The sequence below is a fragment of the Pelodiscus sinensis genome, chromosome 1 (genome assembly GCF_052426305.1).
Source record: "Pelodiscus sinensis isolate ZL-2025 chromosome 1, ASM5242630v1, whole genome shotgun sequence".
NCBI classification, from domain to species: domain Eukaryota; kingdom Metazoa; phylum Chordata; order Testudines; family Trionychidae; genus Pelodiscus; species Pelodiscus sinensis.
The window spans coordinates 143,626,257-143,653,211 of NC_143052.1; the positions used below are offsets into that span (position 1 = coordinate 143,626,257).

Consider the following 26,955-nt stretch of genomic DNA (forward strand, 5'->3'; position numbering starts at 1 on the left):
CAACTACTCACCTTTGCATAGAGCCAGGCAGCTGTCCTCCTCCAAGTGCCTGTCAACCTTTTCTGCAAGTAGCCCTGCAATGAGCTTGTGCCTGAGGAGGGGAGAGGAGCCAGTTTCTCCCAGTTGAGCATAGAGCCAGGCAGCTGTCCTCCTCCAAGTGCCTGTCAACCTTTTCTGCAAGTAGCCCTGCAATGAGCTTGTGCCTGAGGAGGGGAGAGGAGCCAGTTTCTCCCAGTTGAGCAATGAGCAGGCCTTGTTTTGGAGGCAGCTTTACTAATAAACTTTTTTTTCTGCATTGATGAGCATAGAGAAGGCTGCGAGGCCCCTCTCTTGCACAGCTGTAGTGAAGTCTCTCTCCTGCCTGGGTCTAGTGTCCAGGAGCCCTGTACTTAATTCCTAGCTCTGCGACTGCCTAGCTGTGCAGCTTTTGGTGAGTCCCTGCCCAAGTCTCCATCTAGTGGGAAGGACTGACCTGACAGTGGGTGATGAAATAAAATCCATCAATATCTAAAGTTTCTTCCTCCCCTTCCCCACATACTGAGCCTTAGACTAGAGGTTCCCAGCTGCCAGGCCATAGACCAAGGCTGCGCTGCTGGGCCACAGTGGCTGCCAGAGCTGAAGCCGGCTGTTTGTTGTGGCTCACCGCCGCACAGCAGCCAGCTTCAGCTCTGGCAGCTGATTTTGCCCAGCAGTGCTGAGGTGGCAGCAGGAAGAGGCAGAGTAGGAGCCGCCTCCCTCCCCTCTCTCTCATCCGAGTAAGGTGGTGGCCCAGCAGGGGCTCTGCTGTCTTCTCCCCCCCCATCTGCCTCTACCCATGGTGGCACAACACGTGCTTGGGGAAGGAGGGGGTGCACTGCCAACAGCCGCTCCCTCTGCCCATGCAGCAGTAACAGCCATGCTTCCTGGAGGGGGCAGCCTCACTCTGGGGAGTGAGGGTGGGGCCAAAGGGGTATTGGGTGAGGGTGTGGTGGGGTCGTGGGGCAAGAGGTTGATGGCATGGGCTGTAGGAGTCGGAGGTTAAAGGGTGTTAGGCACTGGGGAGCAAGGGGCTGGGTTGGGGCTGAGGGAGGTCAGGGGTTACAGGTCAGAGGGCAAGAGGGGGTAGGTTGCAATAGGTCAATGGCTATGGAGCCAGGTGCAGTGCAGTTCATGCTCCTGTTTCAGGGGGCAGCAGATCTGAGGGAGTCTGAGCAGGGTTGGGGGCCTCCGAGCTTGTGCAACAGGCAGTTGCAGGGTCAGTGGGGCAGGATCAGGGTTTGGCAGAACGGGCGGTCGGGGTTTGTGGAGCGAGGGGCACCAGGGGTAGTGGGGGCAGGATCTGGGAGCCAGGGAAATGGGAGGTTGTCTGTTGGTCAGGGATTGCTGGGACACAGCGCACCAAGAATGGTAATGACGGCAGGACGGGCTCCAGGCAAGACAGAGCTGCTTGACCAAAGGAAGTTGGCAGCAGGGGTTTCTGGGAAGTGGGAGATGGTGGGCACTGGGGTGACAGGTTTGGCAAGGCAGACTTGTGAGGTAATGGGGTTACCGTTAGTGGGATATAAGGGATATCAGATGATGGGTTTGGCAGGTTTAATGATAGTCACAGAATACCAGGCTTGGCTGGATGGGGTCAGAGGGTTCTGGGATTGGAGGCAGAGGGATGTGCAGTGACAAAACCGGGTGAGTGGGTTGGTGGACAAGAAAGTCTCGGCTTGACAAAGCCCTGGCTAAGTTGATTTAGTTGGGATTGGTCCTGCCTTGGGCAGGGAGCTGAACTTGATGACCTCTAAGTAACATTATTTGCATATTCATTATCTGCATAATGAATATGCAAATAACATGTTACCAGTCCACCAAAAGTTTGTGAATGGGTTTGCTGGTTCGTGATATAAAAAATGTTGGGAAGCACTGCCTTAGACAAACCAGTTTTCCATGTTGGATCATCCTGTGAGTGCCCTAAGCGGGGGGGCCCTCTGGGACCTTCCTCTGAGACCTGACCCATTCCCCAGCATAATACACCCCTCAGCACTGGTAATTTGGTCGAGTCCCTGCTGGAACTTCTTCTCTGCAGGCCTTCCTGCCGTAGGTCCCTAGCTGCAGTCAGGCCCACATGGTGCAAGGGCGGGGTTCTGCTCAAGCCTTGGCTTGCTTGTTTGGTTCCTGATCCTCTTTTTACATCATACAGACTTGCCCTTGTGAATTCAGTACCACGGCATTAAAGAATTCAGCTTAAATGTCTAAGTGCTGCTTTATGCTATAAAGTCAAGTTGGTCTATCTATTAGGGATGATATTCGTTTCGCTGGCTTCCTAAGCTGCAGCCCTTTTCAGCCTCCTGGCACTGACCTTCGCTCTTACAGGCTAGCCCCTCTCCTGGTTTCCTGAGAAATTCCCCTTTATCCAAGAGGGACTGCAGAGACTGATAAACTCTTCCAGCCCTATTTCACCAGGTCTCCCACCTTGTAGGTTTTCCCTGGTCCTTCATAGTCCACAGCTGCTACCCTGCTCTCTTAATTGTACTTGTTCTGCCTGGCATGAGGGTGTGGATTTGTGTCATTTTCAGGGGCCAGCTGCGACCGTACAGGGATGCATGTGATTTCCTTGGCTAAGGCTTCACCACAGCGGATGTTGCGAGATACCTTCTGTTCTGTGGTAATAATGCTAAAGATGTCAAAGCTTGAGACTGCAAAAAAAAAATTTTTTTGTAGCAAACTGACAAATTAATGAGCAAGTAGTCAACAGAAGCAGCTGATAAAAGAATATTTTTAAGGCTGCAGAGCCAAGAATACATGTTAGAAAGTGCCATATTTAAGACTGTCTGTATGACTTTAACCCTGCTCTTTAAGCACATGCATTATGGTACAGTCTTGTAATTATGTGATCACATACTATTATGTGGATTCACTGCCTTATTTAGTGTATATGATGGACCTGTTCCATGAGACAGGTATCCAAGTAAGTCTGTATCTGCAAAAACAATGAGTCCTGTAGCACCTTGAAGGCTAACAGATTTATTTGGGCATATGCTTTTGTGGGCAAAGACCCACTGTGTCAGATGCATCTGCTGAATAACTTGTTTCTGTTCTGTGTGGTGAAGGAGACTGTCTGCAGAACCCCATTTCATTTGTTTCAGAAAATAGGTGTGACACAAAGGTGAAGGACTGCAAGAAGAGAGAGGTTGGTCTCATGGTAACTTAAGGCAGCTGAACACTACCTTGGGGAGTTCTAGTCTAGCTTCTGTGTGCTACTGAGTAAGTCATAGTAATCAGACTTTTCCCAGGTGGTTGCTAATTGTGTGCTCCTCATGTCCTGGGACTCATTTGCAGAAGTGCCCGACTTTTAAGTACTCTGAAAAATCAGTCCCTAAGTATCTCAAATCTGGCACTTAAAATTCTGTGTCTTAGTCCCCTATCTGCAAACCCCTTCATCCGACAGGGCCTTGTAAAGATAAAGTTGGTGAATCATTTAGATACTGTAGTGATAAGTGCTGCAAAAAAAACTATGAGGAAATAAATAATTTTTGCCCTAAGAAAAGGGTTTGAACAGCATGTAATCAGGATCTAACCAGTAAGCATCACCCTTACCAGTAACTGAGGGGCTGCTTCAGCACAGCCAAGTCCCCTGTGCCACAAGCTGGGGGTGCTCTATTCTGGCTGAGCCGGGGTAGGGTGCAGTGGGCCCCAACTGGCTGGAACAGCTCCCCACCAGTGGGATCCTGATGAACCATTTAACTGATTGAGTGAGATTTTACATCCCTAGCATGTAGTGAATGAGGCCTGTGTCTGTATAATGACATGGAGTAAATCTATTATCCGGCTCATTTAATGAACACAGTCCGAGTGGTGCACTGTGTGAGATGGGGTCCTTTGGGGGGGGGGGGATAGCCTGTGATCATGTCATTAGTGACTGAAGCCCTAGTTTGCAACTGGGGAAACTGAGGCACGGATTAAGTGACTTTCCAAAGGTCACCCAGCCAGCCAGTGTCAAAGCTGGACACAGCCACCCAGTTCCTCTGATCCTGGAATATAAGCTAGGCTAGATCTGCCCGAGCCCTGAGGGGCTGAAGAGCCCCTGTGCAAGGAAGAGGACAGGCCTGTCTCGAGCAGGGCACTGTGCATGAAGCACCCCAAGGAGAAGAAGTCCATCTCTCCACTCTGCTGCCTGGTTTTGCGCTCCCCTCCCAGTGCTGGCCTTACCGTGAGGCAAACTGAGGGGGCAGCCTCAGGTGCCAGACTGTGGGGGGTGGGGGAAGCCACTAGGACCCAGAGTGTAGAAAATTGTGTCTGCTGATGGTGCAGACGTAGGTAGCAGAGCAGCCCCATGCGAGGAGTAGAACAGGCAGCACTGAGACCTTTCAAAGTGTTGGCCCAAGCGAGGGGGCATCATGGGGCGTCATTTGAGCTCCCTGCCTCACGTGCCAAAATGTTGTGGCCCTCCCCTCCCGTCTCCGACTTCCACGTACGGTGCCAGCCCGGCCCGCAGCGCCGCTGCTGCTGCTGCAGTCCCGCTCCCCGCCCCTCCGCAGCGCAGCCCGCCCCCCGCTCCCTGCGCAGCCCCCTCCCTGCGCTCGCCTGGCCGCGGCAGCCCTGATTGGCCCCCGGCCCCTCTCTTCGGCCGGGCTCGCCGCCGCCATGAACCCGCTGTTCGGCCCCAACCTCTTCCTGCTGCAGCAGGAGCAGCAGGGCCTGGCCGAGCCGGAGCCGCCGCCCCTGGGGGACTTCTTCGGCGGCGAGCTGGGCCCCGCTCCCGCGGCGCCCCCGTTCGCGGCGCCCCCCGCCGCCATGGCCCTGCGCAACGACCTGGGCTCCAACATCAGCGTGCTGAAGACCCTCAACCTGCGCTTCCGCTGCTTCCTGGCCAAGGTGCACGAGCTGGAGCGCAGGAACCGGCAGCTGGAGAAGCAGCTGCAGCAGGCGCTGGAGGAGGGGGGCGGCCGCTCGCGGGGCGTCCCGCGCCGGGACCAGGCTGTGCAGACCAGCGTCGTCAGCCCCATCCGCCCGCTGGGCCTGGCCCTGGGCAGCGCCCGGCCGGCCGGGCTCAGCGCCCCCTCCAGGGGGGTGGGCTCCCCCAGCTGCCACCCCGGGCTGCCCTTCGCCCCTTCGTCCCAGCCCGCCGCCGCCGGCCCCTTCTCAGCCTCCTCCCGCTTCATGCCCGGCACCATCTGGTCCTTCTCGCAAGCCCGGCGGCTGGGCCCGGGGCCCGAGACCACCCTGGTGCAGGGGCCCGGCCTCTCGTGGGTTCACCCCGACGGGGTAGGCGTCCAGATCGACACCATCACCCCGGAGATCCGGGCCCTCTACAATGTGCTGGCCAAGGTGAAGCGGGAGCGCGACGAGTACAAACGCAGGTGAGAGGCGCAGGGAGAGTCCCGGGCAAGGGCGGGGGCAGGTCGGGACACCTGGGAGCCAGGGATGCGCGGGGAGATCGCGCAGAGGCAAGGTTGCCGCTGACGGGGAGACTTGCAGGGCAGTGCCCAGAGGCGGTGGGCAAGGGACTCCTGGCACAGGTGGGAGAGTCTGGGCAGTGAGGTGGCAAAGGGAGAAGGGGGGTGTAGATTTCACACTCAAGCCCCCAGAGTCACGAATCCGGTCCCCACATTCATGAGATCAAGAAATAGATCATGAAAACTTGAAAAATGATCAAAGCTGGGCTCCTTTTGTTTAGCTCCATGGTGCATTTAGGCCACATTCTCCAGCTTTTAACTCCAGCGATGAGGGGCTGAAACTTTTTGTTGCTTTAATGGAAGCTTCTGAATGACTCCAGGAGCTGGGGCTTTAAGAAAAAAACAGAGTTAGCAACTGTGTGAGAGATGATACCGCAGGTAAGGAGATTGGGCTTGCAAGGGCAATGGGGAGCAGGGAGATGGGCTGAGGAGGAGTCAGAGAGGAGAGGCAGTTTAAAGGTGACGACAAAGAGCCCAAGACCATGGCAATTCAGTGTCAAAGACAAGGGACCACACGTGACAAACTGTCCACTTTACCCCATTTCTCCCCATCCTTTCTCCCCAAACCTCATATCAGAACATAGTCCTGTAGCATATCTAGTCCATGATCTAGCACCAGCTGTCTCTGAGGCAGGTGCAGGAAACCCTGCAGAAGGCAGTGATGGGATAACCTGTCCCAGGGAAACATTCCTCCTGCCCCCCTAGAGCGAGTGGTTGGCTTGTGCACAGAGTTCTCGGGGAGCCTTTTAATATTATTGGGAAGTCCTTACTTTACAAAGTGGCAACGACATTTCTATTTAAAACCAAGTTTTAAACTGCTCTAAAATCTACCTCTTTAATAAGATCAGCCTGAAAACAAGCTGGTTTTAGTTCAGGGCATAGGAGAATTGGATGCAAACTTGGAGTAACTTGGCTAAAGGACTAGGGATGTGAAGGACTAGTCAATTATCCGATAAGCCAATGCTTATTGGATTGTCGACAGGCTAGTCGACTAGTCACTCCCCCCCCCCCCCCTTTGCTGCCTCTATCAGAAAGAGGCAGCAATGGGGGGAGAAGAGAGGGTACTTCAAAGTGGCAGTGCTGCTTGAAGCCTGGGGCCAGACCCCAGGCTCCATGCAGCGCTGCCGCTTTGAAGCACCACATGCAGCCAGGGGCCAGCTGGGGTGGCCCCAGGCTGCATGCAGCATTTCAAAGCGGCAGCGCCACATGAAGCCCAGGATTAGCTGGGGATTTCCCCACTGACTCCGGGCTCTGTGTGGTGCTGCCACTTTGAAACGCCACAGGGAGCCCAGCGTCGGGCTCCTCACGGTGTTTCAAAGAGCAGCGTTGCACAGAGTTTGTGATCAGTGAGGGAGTCCCCAGCTGACCCTGGGCTCCATGCAGCGCTTTTACCTTTGAAGTGTAACAACAGCTCTAGCGCTGTTGCTACACTCAAAGGCTGAGGTGCCCTATTGACTAATCGAATGGTCCATGCAAAATTCATGGACTATTTGATTAGTCAATTAGTCTATACTTAATATCCTTTAAAAGGACTGTAGGAATATTAATCTCTTCCCCTCCTCCCCCACAGCCAAATGACTTGTGAATTAAAAAAAAAAAAAGCTCTTGCTTGTGATGCTTTTGGGGCATTCTTTAATCAATTGAAAAAATGATGGGCAGTATCCACATAAACATATTGCTCTGAACTGCCCCTGTTAACCACTAGTTGTCAGTTGCCAAGAGCCAAATAGTTAGGCTTTCTTTTTAACTCTGTGGAGCAGGAAACTGAAGTGCTGTGAGCTGTGTGTGGAACAGGAGAGGGAGGAGACTGATACTCAGGGGAAGGAGCACCAGACTAGGAAACAGATGCTCAGGAGTATGTCTCCTCTTCTGTGGCCTGCTACTGTCAGTGCATTTCATACATAGTATCGTTAAGCAGCACAGGCTTAGAGCCTTTCCTAGGGGCCGGCAGCCCCTTGTTGGAGAGCAGGTAACAGGGAGGCTGCCCAGTGTCATTGCGATCAGAGCTAGTAGAACCCAGGTCTCTAATATAGTAAGCTCAAGTATCAGCCACTCATCCCTTTGAAAAGGGTATGCCCCTCCTAGGGCTGCAGTCGCACAGGCTGGAATGTCCGTGTGAGAGCTGTGGTAATGGAGGATGCACAAATTGCAGGTATAAACAAAATGGTTTTATAGCTAAGGGAATGGAGAGTAGGACCCAGGAGACCTGGCTTCTGATCTTGAAGCCCCTCCACAGACTGGCAGTCACTTTGATCAAGAGTCTGGAGCTGTCCACCTTTCTGAGGTCTCGTGGAGAGCCAGCCCACCCCTGAAGCGCAGAAGGGAGAGCAGGAAACCCAGTGTTCAGTTCTGAGCTTTGCTACGGCCCTTCTGAGTTTCCTTAGCCAAGTCACTCGGGCCCATAAGTCTCAGTGGGAGTTAAGTGTATCACTACCTTTGAGGATCTAGACTTTAATCTCTGTGACTGGCAGCTTCCAAATCCAAGAACTATTTATGCTCCTCAGGAGTCTAACCAGCATGTGTTGGCTAGTTCACAGTTCAAGTCTGTTGTAGCTGGTTTGATGCTGATGAACTTAGGAGGCTTTGGAAGGGTCCCATATTCACCCTAGTGGGGAGAGACATTGTGCAGGCAATTCAGTGGGTACCTTGGGAGGAGATGGGTTAGAGATGCTGCAGGCCTGGGGGCCAGTGCTGTGCTTAGTGTAACACATTTTTACATTGTTTTGCCAGGAATAGCAGGAATGGGAAAAAGAGGAGCCCCACAACCCCTTTTCCACATTACGAACCTTCTGAGATCTGCAGCTGGGAACCTCCTATGGCCCTGATAGAGAGGAGAAGGATGTTGGGGGGGGCTCCCCTTTCCCAAACAGTTCTCCCACACCAAGGGAGGACCCTCTGAGATTCCCCACTTCCTGATCCTGGGGGTAAGAGGCGTGAAGAGATCCTTCCTATGAGGCTTGGGTTCTGGGGATTCCCACCACACCCTATGCAGTCTCTAGCTCATAGCTGACTTCCTCAAGGGCTCTCCACTACTGGCTTTCTTCCTCTCACTGGATTTCTAGCGCTGCTGGCAGCTAAGAGGAGGTGTGAGCTCGTGCCTGAGGAGTGGCAAGGGGTGTCCAAGAAGACATCCCCATTCCCTACTGTAAAATTTCCCTTCAGTCATGGCCCCTCGCTTTCTCCAAAACAGGGGGAGTTCACATGCCAAAGTGGAAGGCCCTGGAGTGAAGGTTGCAGGTGCACACCACAGTCCTGGGGCCCGCTCATCCTCCTGCAATTAGAGTTGAGCTGCCTAACCTTCCATGCTGCGAACCCAGGATATTCCTTGTTCCCATTGCCATCCTGGCACTGATAGGCTACAGTTGTGCTTTAGGCGCACTGACGTCGTATTTCCTGGATTTTGAATCATTTAAGTTGTGAGATTGAAACTTGAATTCTGGAAAGGCAGGAGGCTGAATATCTGCAGCTTGGCCAGCTGCTGCTGAAGCCACCACCCGAGGGATGAGAAAAGTCTCTCTCCAAATGTGCAGGGCTGTGGAGCAGAACAGAGCTTGCAGGGGAGCGGGAGTGTGACAGGAGGAGATGTGGCAACAAGAAATTGGGTGGGCGGGAGCCACATTTGGGGCGGGTAGAATTAAATGAGTGAATGATTGTAGGGGGAAGGAACATGTGCTGATTGAGAAGGGTCAGGCGGGTGGGAACCCAGTCAGGTCTGCTCTCTTCTTCCCTTCCCCCATGTACATACACACATCCCCAGACACAGGCTAGGCTAAGATGTGGTTAAGGTAAAGTGTCTACATCACTAATTCGGCATACACGGCACCACAGAGGAGATGCTCTCCAAGCCTTGTACAGTATTAGAAACTGGAAATCCAGTTTCACTAACGTAAAAGTGTCACCCAAGCATGTTAAGGTTGGAAATACAGTCTAGAGCTCCCACACAACTGTAACTCTTCCTGCTAATGACACTGTACAATAACCATGTGGTGATAATTAAGGCATTTTGATGGTGGAAACAGATTTTTAGACAGATAGATGGTTTCATGTTGCTTTCCTCATGGTACCATGAGGCTGGGGAGGGGAAGGGGGCTGGGTCTTTCCTTGGCCTGGGAGGGGATGATTGGAAATGCTGACCTGAGTTGCCTAGTGAGTGGCCTTATGGGGCAGCGAGTCTCCAAGGCCTTCTGTCGTCCTCCCCTTGCTTTCTCTGAACCTCTGGCAGGTTACCTGACGTTGCAGTGCTGGAGCGAGGTGTGTATTGCATTGCATACAAGGGAGGCTCTTGGCTCCCTGTGGGGATTTGAGGTGGTGAGAAGAGGTTACAGCAGGGAGCTTTGCTCATAGTCAGCGGGAGTATCCAGGATGCTGACTGGAGCCTCTTGCTGTTCTGGGCTATGAGGGAAGTGGCTCAGGGAGGTTATTCTTAGGAGTGGTGCATTGCAGATGGGAATGATGGAGTAGCTGAGCGAAGGAGAGCAATGGAGAGAGTGAGGGAGCCGGGGAAGAGTATGCAGGGGGGTGAAGGATGGAAAAGGCTCACAGGAGTGTTGCTTCCCCTAAGTATCGCTGTCTTTTTATGACCTAGTGTTGAAATCGCTGTCTGTTCTAACAAGTACTTAACCCGTTTTCCGGAATGGTGCTGTGGGATCACGGCTTACAGGCAGTTCAGTGATACGTCATTTTCCTCATATAGACAGGGCTAGAGAGGCAAGGGAGCAATGGGAAGACGGAGAGAACACTGCTAGGAGGGGGCTCTGGAGGGAGAAGAGATACCAAAGAAAGATTTGGAAGTATTCGGTGGCAGGGAAACACGTTTTTTGCTCAGAAACAGAAATCTAGTTTGATCCGTGAGGTACATCCAGCCTGCCTGTGTGCTCCCCATCAAGGTAGGAGGAACCCTCATGGCCCCTTATCCTGCAGCTGGAGAATGGGCTGCCTGCCTGGTTAGGAGAGTGGTCTGAGGTATCTCAAAAGCTAGCATGCAGTTTTAGGGCCCGACATTTTCTAACCGAGTGAGCAGTATTGCCAACCTGAAGTGTTCCAACGTTATGAGTCAGGCACCAGACATCAGGAGATAATGAAGAGGGTGGGGGGGTTTTGTTTATTTGCTGTCTGGTTTCTGAGCTTTTAAGATTCATACTTTTCAGACTGTTCTGCCCAGCCATCAGCACTAGAAATGTGCTTTGCTGGCACTGAAAGCAGAGCGTCTCATGCAGTTATACAACCAAGGGGCTGTGGCTTTAAGAAAAACACCAGAAATTGCAAGCAGCACAATAAAATTGCAAGAGTTGGCTGGCACCTCTGTTGAGCGTCCCCCCAATGAGAAAATTCCACTCCCCAAGAGTATCTGGAGGTGGAATAGCAACCCGGCCTAGTGCTGCTCTGTGCAGCACAATCAAGCAGGGGCCAATGCAGAATGCGACCCACCCATATGAGTTATACCTGGGGGGATACAGTTAATTAGCAAATTGAAATACAGCCCAGCAGAACATAACAAAACATGGCTCAATGTATTGCAAAACAAAAATGCACCATGCAATGCAATAGAGCACAGAATGGCACAATACACGGTGATGAAAAACAGCTTGGAGTATTGTAGCCCATTACAGCACAACACAACCAGCATAAAACTGCCAGTCATCGTGCCATAGCTGCAGCATGGCCAGCGTGCCGCAGTGCAATACAGCTTAATACAGCATTCTATTGCCACACAAACCAGCCTCAGCACCGAGCAACCAGTCAAACCCAACATAGCCAGGACACAACTGCCCTTTGTAGCCCAGGTGCCATGTTGTGCAACCTGGTGTAACGGAACCCCCGAGTAACCAATGCAACCCAGCATAAAATAGTGCAGTGCTCCTCAGCACATTGTGCAACATGGGATTGTAGCACTGCACAGCGTGTCACCACACGGTCCAGCCCTCGGCAGTGGTGCCTTTGCAGAGCTTCACCCTTCACTGGCCCAGTGTAATTACTGAGCAGACCTAGATACAAAGGCAACAGGAGCACAGCACAGACTGTTTCAGCCTCTCGGGCCCAGTACAGCCCAGTGCCTGTTACTGCCAGTAGAGCAAAACCCCATGTAGCCCAGGCAAGAGGCCAGTCTGCTGAGCGGGGGTGGGGGAAGGGACAGAGGACAATGGGCTAGATCTGCCAATCAGGCTAATCTGGTCCTGGGGGACCGTGTTTCAGCTGCTCGGTACAGCTTGTGGTGGGTGTCCTGAGCACCCCCCTCACCCCCACGCACACTGTGAAATGACAGGTGGTTGGTGACTTCTGAGTGAGATCAGTAGCATCTGTGGCAGGGAGCGGCTCATGGTCAGAAGGCATGACAGAAGGCATCTAACAGCTGTAGCTGTCCAGAAAGGAAGGGCAGCAAATTCCCAAGCAAATCCCTCCCTCCTACTCCCAGCACTCCTTGCATGGCTAGAGCAAAGCCCTGGTCTCATGCACAGGTCAGTGGTGAGGAAGGCAACCTACAGCTGCCAGCCCTGCCCTCCCCAGGGAAGGGTGCTATGGAGGAGGCAGGGGGTGACTGGCATGTTTGTGTCTCTAGGTGGGAAGAGGAGTACACTGTGCGTGTCCAGCTGCAGGACCAAGTGGCCGAGCTGCATGAGGTGAGGGGCCCTTCCCACCCTCCCCCTCAACTTGCGCTCCAGCCTCATTTCCCTGGCACTTATTCCAGCGTTTCCCCCCATGCTCAGGAGGCCCAGGAAGCTGAAGCATGCCAGGAGGAGCTGGCCATGAAGGTGAAGCAGCTGAAGGCAGAGTTGGTCGTCTTCAAGGGATTGATGAGCAATGTGAGTTTCCCCATCTGCCCCGTGCACACCCTCAGCCCGCTGTGCCTTTCCTCATAGCGATGCCAAAGGGAACGTCTGCAGGGAGATGCAGCAGTGCCCCACCTGAGTGCATGGGGGAGCTCCCTCAGCAGGGCCCTGACAGGGCCTGTGATCTCCCTCACACCACATTCTGCCAGGACGCTGTGCCAGAGCCAGGGCTCCATGTGCTAACTGTCCCTTTTCCTCTGTCCCCTTGCCACCCTGGGCTGGGCTTGTTCTCACTGGGTCAGAACCTCACGGAGCTGGATACCAAGATCCAAGAGAAGGCCATGAAAGTGGATATGGATATCTGCCGGCGCATCGACATCACAGCCAAACTGTGTGACGTGGCGCAGCAGCGCAACTGCGAGGACATGATCAAAATGTTTCAGGTGAGATGCGCCTGCTGCTGCTGGGGTGAAACAGCCAGCCCTGGGGAAGGGGCTTCCCACTCAGGGGAGAGCCCAAAGCACTCCTGCAGAGGAGCTCGGGCACCATGAGCCTTGTTCCAGGGGTTCACCTGCTCTTCACATTGAGCTGCGTGCAGTGGGGTGGGGAGCAGCAGGCAAGAGAGGCAAGAGGAGGAGGCTGAGAGCTCAACATTACTCGAGGCATTAGGAGTGCCCACCTAACCGGTGATCCAGGGACATTGGGCCCTGGGACTCCTGAACAATAGGGGATCAGGTGCAGAAGAGGGAGACATGGTGCAATGTGTCCGTCTCTAACCCCTTCTCTCTCCACCCCTCCCTTCTCTCTGTCTCTGCCTTTCTCTCTGTCCCTGTCCCCCTCTCTCTCTCTCTCTCTCTCAATCTCGCTCAATCTGTCCCTGTCTCACTCTCTCTCCCTGCCCCTACAGAAGCAGCTGGTTAGTTTCATACAGTTAAGAAAATGAACTGTTTAGACACTTTCTGTAAGCTAAGGTTTGACTGTGAATACTGACCTATTTCACCTAGACTTTCTCCTTTTCCTCTCTCTACCTTTCTCTTTCCCTTGCTCCGGGGGAGGGTTGAGTTCTTTGTTAAACCACCACCTTCTCATCAGGGTCACAGATTTCACCCGTAGTTGCATAGCTTTTAATTTTTAAGTATTCTAAGATCACATTTTAGCCATTGCACCATCTTTAACCTGGTCATAATGAGCCCCTCTCTCGCTCTCTTCTTCCTTCTCTCTTTCAACTCTCCCTCTCCCCCTGTGCCATTCCTTTCCCTCCATCTCCTCTCAACAACCCCCCCTGGACCTCGGACCCGGCCTTGTTTCTGTAGTCTCTGCACTTGTCTCCCATTAAGGTCCCAGCCACAGCGGGGCGGAAGCGGGAGCGGAAGCTCATCAGTGACGAGGACACTTCACTGTCTGAGAGCGATGCCTCCAAAAAGCCTGTGGAGGAGGAAGATGAAGAGACCACAGCCATGAGCATCAATGAGGAGATGCAGAGGATGCTGAACCAGCTGTGAGTGCCGCCCAGGCCTTACAGTGCCCCCCACCTGCTGAGACAGGCAGGGGTTGGAGTTGCTATGAGGTCTGTCACAGCCAGCGCTCCTGCCCTGTTCCCTACAGCTCTTCCCACTGTTGGGAGAGGCTGGCAGTGGAGTAGCTGAAACCCCACAGCCACGGGCCCTGCTGTGTCCATGGCAGCACCTTCCTGGGCCAAGATTGGGAGCCACCACCCCCCTACTCCCCATTAACATTCAGGCCTCACCTTTGTAGTGCTTCCTGCTGGGAGAGTGCCCCTCTCTGTGCTGACATGCATTTTCCTTGTCCGCAGGAGGGAGTATGATTTTGAGGATGACACTGACAGCCTTACGTGGGAGGAGACGGAGGAAACGTTGTTGCTCTGGGAGGATTTCTCTGGATATGCCATTGCTGCTGCAGAGGTGCAGGGGGAGGTAACATAGCTTCATGCTCCAGTCATACCCCATCTCCAGCTCCCCCCCTCCCCTGTACAACATGGGTCCCTCAACCCTATTTATGCTAATTCCTACACAACTCCCCACGTGGGATTGGACAGTTCCTTGCTGCCAGACATTCTTGTCACCCATGAAATTCTTATTCAAAGGCAGATTATTCAAAACACCCCTGGCTAGGCCCTTCACGGCCTACCCCTTCCAGTTAGATGCACCATCCTGCCCCTGTAGAATGCACCCGGATCTCCTTTTCAGACTGGCCTAAGGCCTTTTCTCTGCTGCTTGCCAAAGCCATTAAGCATAGAAGAGTCTGACCCAGCTGGGAAGGTACCATCTCTAGCTGCTCTGTGCTCCAGCAGCCCCTCATTGTGTCCCTTCAACCAGCCAGCAAGACTCAGGATTCAGTCCCTTGAGTGGAAAGGAAACCCATTCTTCACTGCTTAAAGATGAGGCCTGAAAATCCAACTGGCTGAGGCCCCTACGTAGCCAGCACTCCAGTTGCATGTCTTGACCCTGGTGGGTTAACAGTTTTGGCATCTCAGGAGAGCTGTTGTGTGTCTGCCATAATCTGCAATGCTGTGCTTTTGCTGGACAAAACTTCACACTGCCCATGGTCCCAGGCCTTAAGCTCACATCCCTTCCCTGCTGCTAGATGAGAGCACCTTGGCGGATCAAGGGTCTATAGATGTAGCTCTACAAGCAGACATGGGGTCATGCTATAGTTGTGGTTTGTGAAATGGGATCGGTGTGAGTTGGGGACCCCCCCCCCCGTGTCTCTGTTCCCTACCCTTTCCTCACTCCTTCTGGTGCTGTCTCTCCTTCTCGGATCTCTCCCTCTGGTTTTTTGGTGTCTGGTGACTGCCCTGTTTCCAAACATCATGGCCCCCTCTTCTCCCGCAGCAGCAGGATGACTGTCTGGAGAAAGTGATTAAGGACACGGAGTCCCTCTTCAAGAGCCGCGAGAAGGAATATCAGGAAACCATCGACCAGATAGAGGTGGGCCAAGGACATAGTGGTGAAGATGGGGGTTGGGTAAGGAGATGGGGGATCTAAGGATAGATGGTGACCCCCAGGAGGGATGAGAGAGTTGATCATTGTAGATGTCCCCTGTGACTGGTTGGTGAAGCTGGGCATTGTCCCCTAGTGGGAGGGGCTGGAGGGAGTGTGCAGTGTCTCCATGTGGCATGGGAACAGGCCAGCTGTTTCAGTGCCCCATTGCTCCCCTTTGTGTAGCTGGAACTTGCAACAGCAAAGAATGACATGAACCGGCACCTGCACGAATACATGGAAATGTGCAGCATGAAGCGTGGGCTGGATGTGCAGATGGAGACCTGCCGCCGGCTCATCACCCAATCTGGAGACCGGTGAGTTCCAGGGTTCCTGCAGCTCTGGGAGGGTTTGTCACAGGCGGTTTGCTTGCTCCTCCTCCCCCAGGGAGGGAAATGGGCACGCACCATGCTTGGGTGTACGGGGGGTGGGAGCACGTTGTTCTGAATTGATATGTTGCTCTGTATCTTGCCTTAGAGAAGGCAAAGTCAAAGGAATGTGCCTTGTACTTGGAGCAGAAGGGGGGAGGTTTGTTCCACTCCCACACAAACTAGGTGCTCCAAGCCCTCCCAGCACTGGGAGAGGAGTGGGCACTAGTGAATGGATGGGTGGGGGCTGGGCTGGCAGTCACACCTGGTTTGCACTCTGAGTGATCAGCTGTAACCACCTTGCAGACTCCTGGCAGGAGTTGAATTTGGTGCCATGTGCCTATGGAAGATGAATCGTGCTCAGGTGTCAGCTTTGACAGGTGATGTTACTGTCTAAAGAGAACCTGGAACAGTATCACCGATCTGCTGGGACTTTCTGCGGGCCTGTGGGAGAATGAAGTCCGTGCAGCTCTGGGCTGGGCACTGCTGGAATGAGCTCTGCTGGGTGCTACCAGGGCATTGTTCTGAGCAAAGCCCCCATTGCCGTCCCCAGCACTTACGTAGGCTCCATCTGACTCCCCTGCCATGTCAGTGGTGACCTATGGCACCCAACTAATGCCGCCTGTGTTAACTGCACCCCTTCCACTACCTGAGGAGTCCCTCTGGCCCCCAAAGCACCCCAGAGGGTGCCAGTTATAATAGCTCGGCTCCCCCCCCCCCACTGTGGTGCCCACATGACCCCTGCCCTTTGTTCTCTTTCAGAAAGTCTCCTGCTTTCACACCTCCCTCAAACAGTGAGCCGGCCCTGAATGAGGAAGCGGAGGAGTCCAGTCCTGACCTCCCAACTGATGCCTCTATCAGATAATTCGAGAGGCCCTGCCCCCTCCTGGCAAGGCAGAGAGCAGGGGTGTCTGAACTGTGGCTGGGAGAGACGACAGGGAGCCACCATCAAAACTCTGTCATCTAATCCCTCCTCATGTGGGTGGAGGTGGGGAACTTACCCAAAAAGGACATGCTGAAAATGAGAACAGTTAGCTAGAGCTGAGAGCCCTCACATAGGGTCCCTTCCCTCTCCCCACCTCTGTGTTCCCTCCCTCCACTTGGCTCTAACTGGGGTCAGATAGGAAGGAGCCAACCTTATTATAGCATTGCCTGGGACCTATCTCCTGGGGACCTCCCAGGTCCACTGCCTCCGTCCCATCCTGGTATACTTGACCTGTCTCCCCCTGTACCCCTTGTGCTGCTCAGAGGTAGAGTGGGAGCTGTGCCTCTCTCAAACATTGGTGCCAACTGGACCGAATGCTGGACTCTCTCTGCCCTCTGTGCTCACTGAACACTCACGTGGTTCCTGCGCAAGGTACTGAGAGCTTCTTCTCTCCTTGGGGGCAGGGAAAGGGCCACTGGCTCCTGCCCCCCCGCCCCCTCCATGCACTTTGCTTTGCTGCGCATCTGTGGTGTGATGACGTGTGTGTCTGTGTTTGTGTTGGAAACAAGGACTCATTAAATGGGACAGTCGTGCCCTTTTCTACAGCTGTGTGGGGTTTAATTGGGCTGGTGTGGGAGGTGGAGGGCACTGCTGAGAGGAAATCTTCTGTAGGCAGCCCTGAGCCGGCACTGCTGCGGCGTCTGCTGGACTCTGAGGGCAGGTATTGGGGCTTCCACCCCTCGATCAGGCTGCCACCATGAGTGGGAACACGGTGGGGCCACGCCACCCTCCAGGGACCGCGCTTGGTATTTTGAGTGGTCCAAAGGGCTAGGCTCCGTTTTTAAAATAACAAAGTCAACATGGGCCCTGCTTTGCTGAGCTTCCATTCTAAGCAAGGCCCCTCATGGAGCCTTGTTACTCTGCAATTTGTCACCCCTCCCAGCCCACGTGCTCACCATGTACTTCTCTACTAGTGGCAATGGGAGTCCCTATCGCCCTACTCACGGGGTGATTTCTGAGCCTGCTACATCCCTGGCAGCAACTTGTCTGTCAGGCACACATAACCTGAGAATTCATTCCCATCTCCTTGCAAACACACACTGAAATGTGGCGGCAGGACAACAGCAAGCACACGCTCCCTTGCCTAGGATGGGATAGGAGGACTCTGCCTCAGGAACCCATCCCACCCTAAGAAACTGGTCTCGCGTGTGCTGCGTGGCAGAGCGCTCTCCCTTCGGTGGGAGCAGGCTGCACAGAACGATTTACCAATTCCAGTCGTGATTCAGTTACCAAGCAGGAAACCCTAGTTTCTGTCATCACTGGTGTTAGTCTGGAGTTGTTCCCTTGAGCCTGCCCAGCACTGCTCCCGCTATGGTGTGTCCACCTGCAAGCAAGTCCTGCACCTTTCCTGCTTATCACCCAACTGCCCTCTGCTCTGTTGAGCTGCTCTTTATATACAGGGCTGCCCCAGCAAACTGCCCTCTGATTGGCTTCTTAAAAGACTCTTCTTGATTGTCCAAGGCTCTGTGCATGCTCCCTCTAACTTTAGCCCCTTCTGGCCAGAGTGGGGCAGGCACTTCACTGCAGAAGGGTGTAACAGGTATGATAGTTTCCCGCAATAGCATGGATAAGCCTTATTGAATAATGTTTAAGCATTTTAGGAGTTCATTCTGTTAAAAAAGGACATAATTTCAAATAGTCCTCTGAAGCTCATATACTTCCCAGGGGTTATGAGTTATGTTTCTCCCCTAGAGATGTTACACACCACGCCACAATTATGTCCTTCCTTTCCCAGGAAGTCTGTAAGGGGAGATGTATGCAAATATCCCCCCTCCAGTTATTGAAGAACTCAGCCTTTTGAAACTTTGCCTTTTGTCAGCTGTTACTTGAGGACAAGATCAGAAGTTCAGCTGTCCAAAGAAGTCTCTCCAGTTCATGATGGTGCTTGTTCTGAGCCAAAGTGATTATGAACTTAAACCCCACACACAAAAACACTTTGATGGTGTTTGAAGGGCTCGTCACATGATTTTGCTGGAATGATCTGTAGTGAGCTCATTGGTATATGTGTATGTTCAATTATTGTTTATAAAGGTTTCTTCTGTCATGCTTTCACTTTAAGAATAAATGTGCGTGCTTTGGAGAAGCCTCATGGTACCGTATACCTGGGCAATTATACGAGGTATAGCCTCAGAGGAGAAAAGCAAAGCAGGCCGACTGAGGCAGTCTGCTTGGCTAGGGAATGCACAGTGTATACATTGAACTGTTCAGCCTGGGAAATCCCTGGTTAAAAGGGAGAAAGATGCTTGTCTGCAACCAAGAGAGTTGATGGCTGGCAGCAAGAATCTAGAGCGGCTGCCCTTGCTGGACCACCGAGCAGGGAATGTTGTCCTGTCCAGTTGTCCTGACAGTCTCTGTGCAGGGCGACTTTGTATATAAATCAATTGTCAAGGGAACCTTTGGTTAGGAGTTGCAAATGGAATTTTCATCGACATTATGGATCATCCTTCTGTTTACATATAGTTCTGCACTCACCTGTTGTCACCTGCCCTTTTCAATGCTGTTTTCCGTTCTGCTGGAAGATAGACAAGAGAGCTGGTGTAGGACATGCCAGCTGGGAGCTATGCTGTAAGAGAAGATACATGGACTGGAAGTACAAGTTTCAATAGTGAGCAGCAGCTGAGAAAATTGACACTTCTTGGACAATCCAATTCAGAAATCCTTGCCATGGATACCACAAGAGAAAGGTTTGCAGTAAGACAATAGAGAATGCATAAAAACTGAAGAAATGAAATGATTTGTGACTAAGAAAGGAAACAGAATGAGAAGCCAATTGATCTGGTTAGAAGAATTGAATTGCTATCAGTCCCTCAGGGAGTAAGCTACTGAGGAACTGTTTCTGGAGGATCAAAACAGGGGACGCACTTAATGGGTATCCTTATGGTAGGAAGTAAGCAGCTACCAAGAGAAATTCTTCAACCAGCCTGCGACAGAGACTCTGTATTAAGAAAGCAATAGACAGAGAATTCAGCAAGACTGCACAAGAGAGTGCCGCCTCTCTGGGTCCAATGTGTAATTGCGTTAAAAACCATCCCTCAAGGTTTTTAAGTCCTAGCTTGACAAAGCCCTGGCTGGGATGATTTAGTTAGGATTGGTCCTGCTTTGGGCAGAGTGTTGGACTTGACTCCACCCTATGATTCTAAGATTGGATGTATTATGAGGTTCTCTGGCAAGTCTCCATTATTATTGTCACAGTTCAGGACAACTGCCCCTGCATTCCCTTTCTATAGCCTGCCAAAGGCACCCACGATTAGACTTTCAGCTCCCCAGCCATAACTTCTCTCCCTCTTGACTGGGATATTTCCAGGCTGCACAGTTCTCTGCCTCCGTGATTTTCCTAGCAGGGCCAAATTTTTCTAAGCAGGTTTGCTTTGCTTTTCTCCTCATATATGGTAAACAGTGTAATTGCTACAGTCAAGTTACCACACCCCACTTTCTAAGCAAGCACATTTATTTATAAGGTAAAAGCATTACAGAGAAAACCTATTAAAATAATAAAAGGACCTACATGTGTGCTAACAAGCTTACCAGAGGCCCCCTACCTTCAGCAGTGAACAGCTCTTCAAACTCTGAGGATTTTTCAGTGGCTATAGTTCATATCTACTTTGGTTCAGAACCACCACTCCCATAAATCTGTGCATTGCTCATTTGGGCCTTTTGATCCTGGGAGTAGGCAGAGGCCCCTCAGCGCTAGGAAGCTTCAAAAGATCAGGTGTGAAGGTGGGCATTTGTGTTTCCCTACTCAACAATTCATTCTTGTCCTTGCCCATTGTTTAAAAGAGTTTTTTTGAATCTTGTAACACTTCCCAATATTTACATTAGTCATTTCTCCCAGACATGTTACCAACAATCCCACAAGAGTGCATAAACCTTTGCACTGTAACACGAGTGCCTATGGGACTGAAACGTAATTAGGGTTGCCATTTTGCTCAGACTGGATGCCACTGCAGCAAATGGCATCTGGTCCATCCAGACCAGGAGAGCTGCCAATCCAAAACATAATTCAGTAAGGCTTGGCCAGGATAGGCAGGGCAATTTCTTGCATTATCACAATTATGACATATTACATAATTCTAATCAATGAAATGGCTTCCCATGGAACTACACAGCAGAGGAGATGAGAGATCTTGGAGGATGAAGTGGAGATTCTTCTGGTCCTGAGAGTGAGAGAAGGGAGAAAATATTGGAGGTGAACCATTGGCTGAACAGCAGGCATGCTGCTAAAGGTTTAGGTTGGGTACAACACTGGTCAGTGCTCTAGTGGGGAAATGGCACAGCCTGCATCTCATGCGTAGGGGAGCTAATCTTAGACAGACACTTGCTGGAGTAGCCAGGAACAATCCAATAGCAAGGTACTATGGAGCCACATACAATTCAAACTCAATGTCATGTAAAATTGAACCAAAGTAACAAGGAATGTGAAGAGAAGACATTTTTTCAATTGCTTTCAATGTTGTGTGTCTATGAGGAGAGGCTGAGGGACTTGGGTCTGTTTAGTCTGCAGAAACGAAGAGTGAGGGGGGATTTGATAGCAGCCTTCAACTTCCTGAAGGGAGGTTCCAAAGAGGATGGAGAGAGGCTGTTCTCAGTAGTGACAGATGGCAGAACAAGGAGCAATGGTCTCAAGTTGTGGTGGGAGAGGTCCAGGTTGGATATTAGGAAAAACTATTTCACTAGGAGGGTGGTGAAGCACTGGAATGGGTTACCTAGGGAAGTAGTGGAGTCCCCATCCCTAGAGGTGTTTAAGACTCGGCTTGACAAAGCCCTGGCCGGGTTGATTTAGTTGGAATTGGTCCTGCCTAGAGCAGAGGGCTGGACTTGATGACCTTCTGAGGTCTCTTCCAGTTCTATGGTTCTATGATTCTATGTACCCAACAAGAGGACTTGGGAATTTTCACTGATGAAAAAAATTGGATATATAATTGCTATTACTGAAACGTGAGAGTGATTTGTATGCTTAGAATGTTTAAAATGTTAGTTACAAATGATCATGGAAGGATAGAGAGCGGGAATGATAATGGGGGGGTTGCACACTATATTAGTTTTACTTCTAGAATTATTGATCATTCAGAGCTGCAGAATCTTGAACACATAGGCTACGTTTAGGCTGGCAAAATTTAGCGCAAATACTCTAAACGCAAGAGTTTTTGCGTTAGTGTATTTGAGTAAGAGAGCGTCTACACTGGTATGTGCCTTTGCGCAAAAGAATCCGTGCCGGTGTAGACGCTCTCTTGCGCAAGAAAGCTCCGATGGCCATTTTCGCGATTGGGCTTTCTTGCGCAAGTTGTTACCTGTCTACACTGGCCTCTTGCGCAAGAACACTTGCGCAAGAGGACTTATCCCTGAGCGGGAGCGCCAGAGTGTTTGTGCAAGAAGCACTGATTTCATACAGTAGAACGTCAGTGTTCTTGCGCAAATACTCGTGGCCAGTGTAGACAGGTGGCAAGATTTTGCGCAAAAGCAGTTGCTTTTGCGCTAAATCTTGCCAATCTAGACACAGCCACATGGTTCAATGTGCTAACAGACAAACCCTGAGAAGAGAACACTGGTGGGGATCTGTTACAGATCAACTCAAATCAGAGAATACCTGTCTGTATGAATGGAAAGAAAAAGTGTGATATGGGGACTTCAATTTGTGAGACACATGCTGGAGTTTTCAGGCAACCAGTAGTAAAACATCCATTAGAATTTCTAAAAGTTAATAGCTGATGCTCTAATGCTGTGGTCACCAACCAGTAGATCGCGATCTACCGGTAGATCTCAGGGGCTCTAAGAGTAGCTCTTGAGCCCTCTCTGAACTGCGCACCTGCGCAGTACATTTACATTAGATTTCCTCATTTGAGGAGCAGCTACTCACTGATCAACAACACAGGTGAGTAGCTGCAAGGAATGGTGGGAGCTGGGAGGTCTGGAGGGCTGAAACACCCCAGCCAGCTGACTGGCTTTCAGCTGAAAGAGGCTGCCCCACACTCCAGCTGATTGGCGGCTTCTCCTCTGCGCCTGCCCAGGTGGAGCTTGGTGCACCCCGGCTGAGCGCCATGGCCAGCTGGCTGGGCAGCTACTTCTCTTCCCTCCAGCCCGGATGCCCTGCGCTCAGCCCAGGGAGGCTGCGTCTAGCTCCAGCTGTGCTGGAGCAAGCTTCCCAGGCTGAGCGCAGGATCACAGATGCCCATCTGATGGACTGTATACGACTAGCAATCTCAGACTATCACCCAGACTTCAAGACACTGGCAGATACCGTTCAGTCACAGGTGTCACACTGAGACTTTGTTATTGGAAGAAAAATATATAATTATCAATACTTGATTTTAGATTTACAAAATAGCAGAGAACAAAATGTATAATTGTAAATGCTTCATTTGACATTTAAATAGCATGAATTAAAAACAGACCATTTATTTCATAACTATAAACGTGATTTTTATTTTATATATTGCATAATTTAAAAATAAACTGTTTAACAGCATGTATAAGGGCTGGGGATAGCAAGTGATGGACAAGAGAATAGAGAGGGCGGGCAGGTAGATCTTTGCCTGTTCTGAGACTTAAAAAGTGATCTTGGGTGTAAAAAGGTTGGAGACCACTGCTCTAATGCATAAGGTATTGCATGCAGCGCAGGGTCCACCTCATTTTATACATCATTATGGCAACTAAAGAGGAATTAATCCCTGAGTCGAAAATTGGAGGTTGCCTAGGGTGCAGTGATCATGATATGAGTAATTCAATATGAACAAACACAGGACAGTCCTCACCAATAACATATATACTTGGTGCTAATTTCTCAAAGCTGAAGAAAATTATGACAGAAATTGATTGTGAGGTGCCATTTAGACAGGAAAAGAGATCAATCAAAAAGAAGATTGAATGGTGACTTGATTACAGTATATAGGCACCTTCATGGAGATAAAATACAGGGTATTAAACAGCCCTTTAATCTAACAAAGAAAGACATAATAAAAAACCAATGGATGGCAAGCTGAAACCAGATACATTGAAACTAGAAATAAAAAAATTGGAACAAAGTACCAAGGGCAGATGTGGCTTCTCTGACTCTTGATATCTTCAAATCAAGACTGGATCCTTTGCTGGAAGATCTGGTTTAGTCAGACACAGTTATTGGGTTCAATACAGAGGTAAGAGAATAAAATGTAATGGCCTCTAATGTGCAGGTCAGACTAGATATGGTAATGGTCCCTTCTGTCCCTTAAAGTCTATTACTCACCACGTTGTCCATTCAGTCTTCTTATACATCTTGGCTGCGTCTAGACTGGCATGATTTTCCTGAAATGCTTTTAACAGAAAAGTTTTCCATTAAAAGCATTTGCGGAACAGAGCGTCTAGATTGGCACGGACGCTTTTCTGCAAAAGCACTTTTTGCGGAAAAGCGTCCGTGCCAATCTAGACGCGCTTTTCCGCAAAAAAGCCCCGATCGCCATTTTCGCAATCAGGGCTTTTTTGTGGAAAACAAATCTGAGCTGTCTACACTGGCCCTTTTGTGCAAAAGCTTTGCGCAAAAGGGACTTTTTCCTGAATGGGGAGCAGAATAGTATTTCCGCAAGAAGCACTGATTTCTTACAGTAGGAAGTCAGTGCTTTTGCAGAAATTCAAGCGGCCAGTGTAGACAGCTAGCAAGTTTTTCCAGAAAAGCGGCTGATTTTTCCGGAAAAACTGGCCAGTTTAGACGCAGCCAAAGCCTAGAAAAAATAGTCATCCAGATAACAGCCAAATGCTTTTAAACTTCCCCTCTACCGGGTGTTAATGTTCCTGAAGAATTCATCTTTGTTCTCCTCTGTTTGTGACCTTAACCCTGGGCAAAGCAATGGAGTGGCTGACGCAATATTTAATAAAGAATGAGCGGAGGTTAATATAAGTAATACCCATTAACATGGGTTTATAGAAAATAGATCCTGTCAAACTAACAATACATGTAGAATAGTAATAGATATGTAGCCGTGTTAGTCTGGTGTAGCCGAAACAAAAAACAGGACTATGTAGCACTTTCGTATCCTTTGGTATATATGGTTGTGCCAATTTTCTTCTACAATTTGATTTGAGGAAGTGGGTCTGACCCACGAAAGCTCATCACCTAATAAACCATCTTGTTAGTCTTTAAAGTGTTACACACTCCTGTTTTTTGTTTTAACAATACATGTTGAGGAGATTCAAGCTTAGGTAACAAAAGTAATAGTACTGATGAAATATCTGTAGACTTCTTTAAGGCATTTGACTTGGCACAGTATCATATTTTGATTAAAAAACTAGAATTATACAAAATAAAGATAGCACAAGTAAAAGCACTAAAAACTGACTAACTTACCGGTCTCATGGGAAAAGCATTATTAAATGGGTTTGTGTGAGATGAAAAAAACCTATTAATGCATTCTGGTGAGGTGGTTACAGGAATGTCCTAATTCTGGTATGTCCATTCTGGGTCACCAAGGAATCGCATGTGAGTGATTAAATGAAAGCTGTGATCATTAATATAATTGTGAAATATATATGCAAATACTCTCTAAGGTGTTATAATGCTGAAAAGCAGGTTTTCCTCTCAACAGAAAGAATGTAGCTCTGGTGGATATAAACAGCCCTGTAAACTAGTGCAAGGAATGCACTGTGGGGAAAGTGAACTATATTAATGAGCTTGCATTGTACAAATCCCTGTGCAGTGAAGCCAGTATAATACTGGCTTTATACTCCAGCATGGGTGCAAGGCTGGGGAGCTGGGAAATGGGCTGTGATCTCTGCTTAGGAAAAGCACTCAGGCAGCTCAGCTGGGTGTATGGTGCCACCTGCTGTCATGTTGAGTGATAACAACCTGGAGCAGCCAACTGAACCACCAGCAGACTAGTGAGAGACACCAGACCAGCTGAATGGTTAGGGGGCAAAGCAGGTTCCAGGGGTCCCAGACATCACCTTGAGTTGCCAGGTATCTGGTTTTCTGGTTACACCCCTGCAGCTCCCATTGGCTTGCACCCTGCACCCCCTCCCATGCCTCAACCCCCTGCCCTCCAAAGCCTCTGGCTCCCCCTCCTCTCATCTCCAGCCCTACCTCAGAGCTCCTCCAGATGGAGTCCTCACACTCAGGCTCCAATTCCCTGCCCCACCCATTTCCTCTCCTGCCCTCTGAACCCCTTGAACCCAGCCTGGAGCATCCTCCTACACTCCAAGCCCATGACCCCATCCCTCCAGCCAGAGCCCTTACCCTGCTAATTCCAACCCTCTAATTCCTGACACCCCTCCACCCTGAACCCTTCATTTCTGGCCCCCTCCACTGAACCCACACTCCCAGCCCAGAGCCCATTCCCCCTCTCACACCCAACCTCCTCCCTCAGCCTGGAGCCCCCTCCCAAACTCTAATACCCTCAGCTCCACCTCCCTCAGCCGAGAGCCCCATTCTGTACCCCAAACCTCACATCTGTAGCCTACCCTAGAGCCCACCCTCCGCAGCCAGAGCCCTCACCCACCTCTCTCATCCCAACCCACTGTCTCAGCCTGGAGCCCCCTCCCAAACTCCTCATTTCCGGCCACAGTCTGGAGCTTGTACCTCCCCCCCCCCCAACACACACACCAAAGCCCTCATGTCCTGCATGCCAACCCTGAGCCAGCCCAGTGACAATGAACAGTGAATGAGGGTGAGGAGAGTGAGCAACGGGTGGCATGAGCAGGGACAGGGCCTCAGAGAAGGGTGGGGCAGGGGCAGGACAAGGATGTTCAGTTTGGCACAGGTAGGAAAATGGTGACCCTGCCTGCACCCCAATGGGGTCACAGAGCTCAGGCCATCTGAGTATGTGCTCTGTGGCTGAGAGGGCAGCTTTGTTATGGCGATGGAAAGTGTGTGATCGAACATACGCGTTTGTTGGATTTTTGGCTCATGCTAGGCGGTACATTATTGACTAAATGACTTTTTGTTGAAGCATTTTATGGCAAGGTACTTTGTTGGGAATGAATTTCGGGGCCTGAGATTGCTGGTCACTGTTGAAGTACATGGGCGAGCCAGAGCCAAGATGGAACAAAAACAAATTTTAAACTGTCACAAAGTGGCGTTACCATCTTCCAGCTTGCTTTGCAGGCTTTCACCCCCAACGTTTTGTTTGTTTGATTGTCCCCAAGTTAAAATAAATACAGATATTGAGATCATGTAATCTTAGCACCTGTGTATCACAAGCCATTCAGTTTCACCCTGCCTCCCTTGTATCAAGCCCAAAGACCAGTCTGATTTCTTCCTGGCCCTCAAATGTGACACCGCTGATCATTCACCTCAGGGACACATTCTTAGTTTACCAGAGTCTATGGCGCCTATGCAGGCCAGGTCCTCTGTGGTCCCTGTGCACCAGTGATGCTGCTGGCAGCACTAGGCACGCCTACCACATTCCCTGCCCTAGGCTGTGCTCAGGCAGCAGGCTGTGTGGAGGCCAA

At 50.8% G+C, this 26,955-nt stretch overlaps 1 protein-coding gene across 8 annotated transcripts; it reads left to right on the forward strand.

Annotated features, from left to right (window-relative positions):
- Positions 1-4,505: 4,505 nt before the first annotated feature.
- Positions 4,506-17,087, forward strand: IFFO1 (intermediate filament family orphan 1). Of its 8 annotated transcripts, none has more exons than XM_075904195.2 (10): positions 4,506-5,327; positions 11,980-12,040; positions 12,128-12,223; positions 12,493-12,633; positions 13,504-13,688; positions 14,004-14,124; positions 15,046-15,138; positions 15,376-15,506; positions 15,864-15,937; positions 16,320-17,087. In XM_075904195.2, exons 1-10 carry the CDS (start codon positions 4,612-4,614, stop codon positions 16,364-16,366), a joined length of 1,665 nt encoding a protein of 554 aa, XP_075760310.1. In that variant the 5' UTR covers positions 4,506-4,611; the 3' UTR covers positions 16,367-17,087. The 8 variants fall into 8 exon arrangements, with proteins under 8 accessions (XP_075760310.1, XP_014429590.2, XP_006124228.2 ...); XM_014574104.4 differs by having other exon boundaries at positions 4,508-5,327; positions 13,528-13,688; XM_006124166.4 differs by having other exon boundaries at positions 4,509-5,327; positions 15,043-15,138.
- The last annotated feature ends 9,868 nt before the right edge of the window (positions 17,088-26,955 follow it).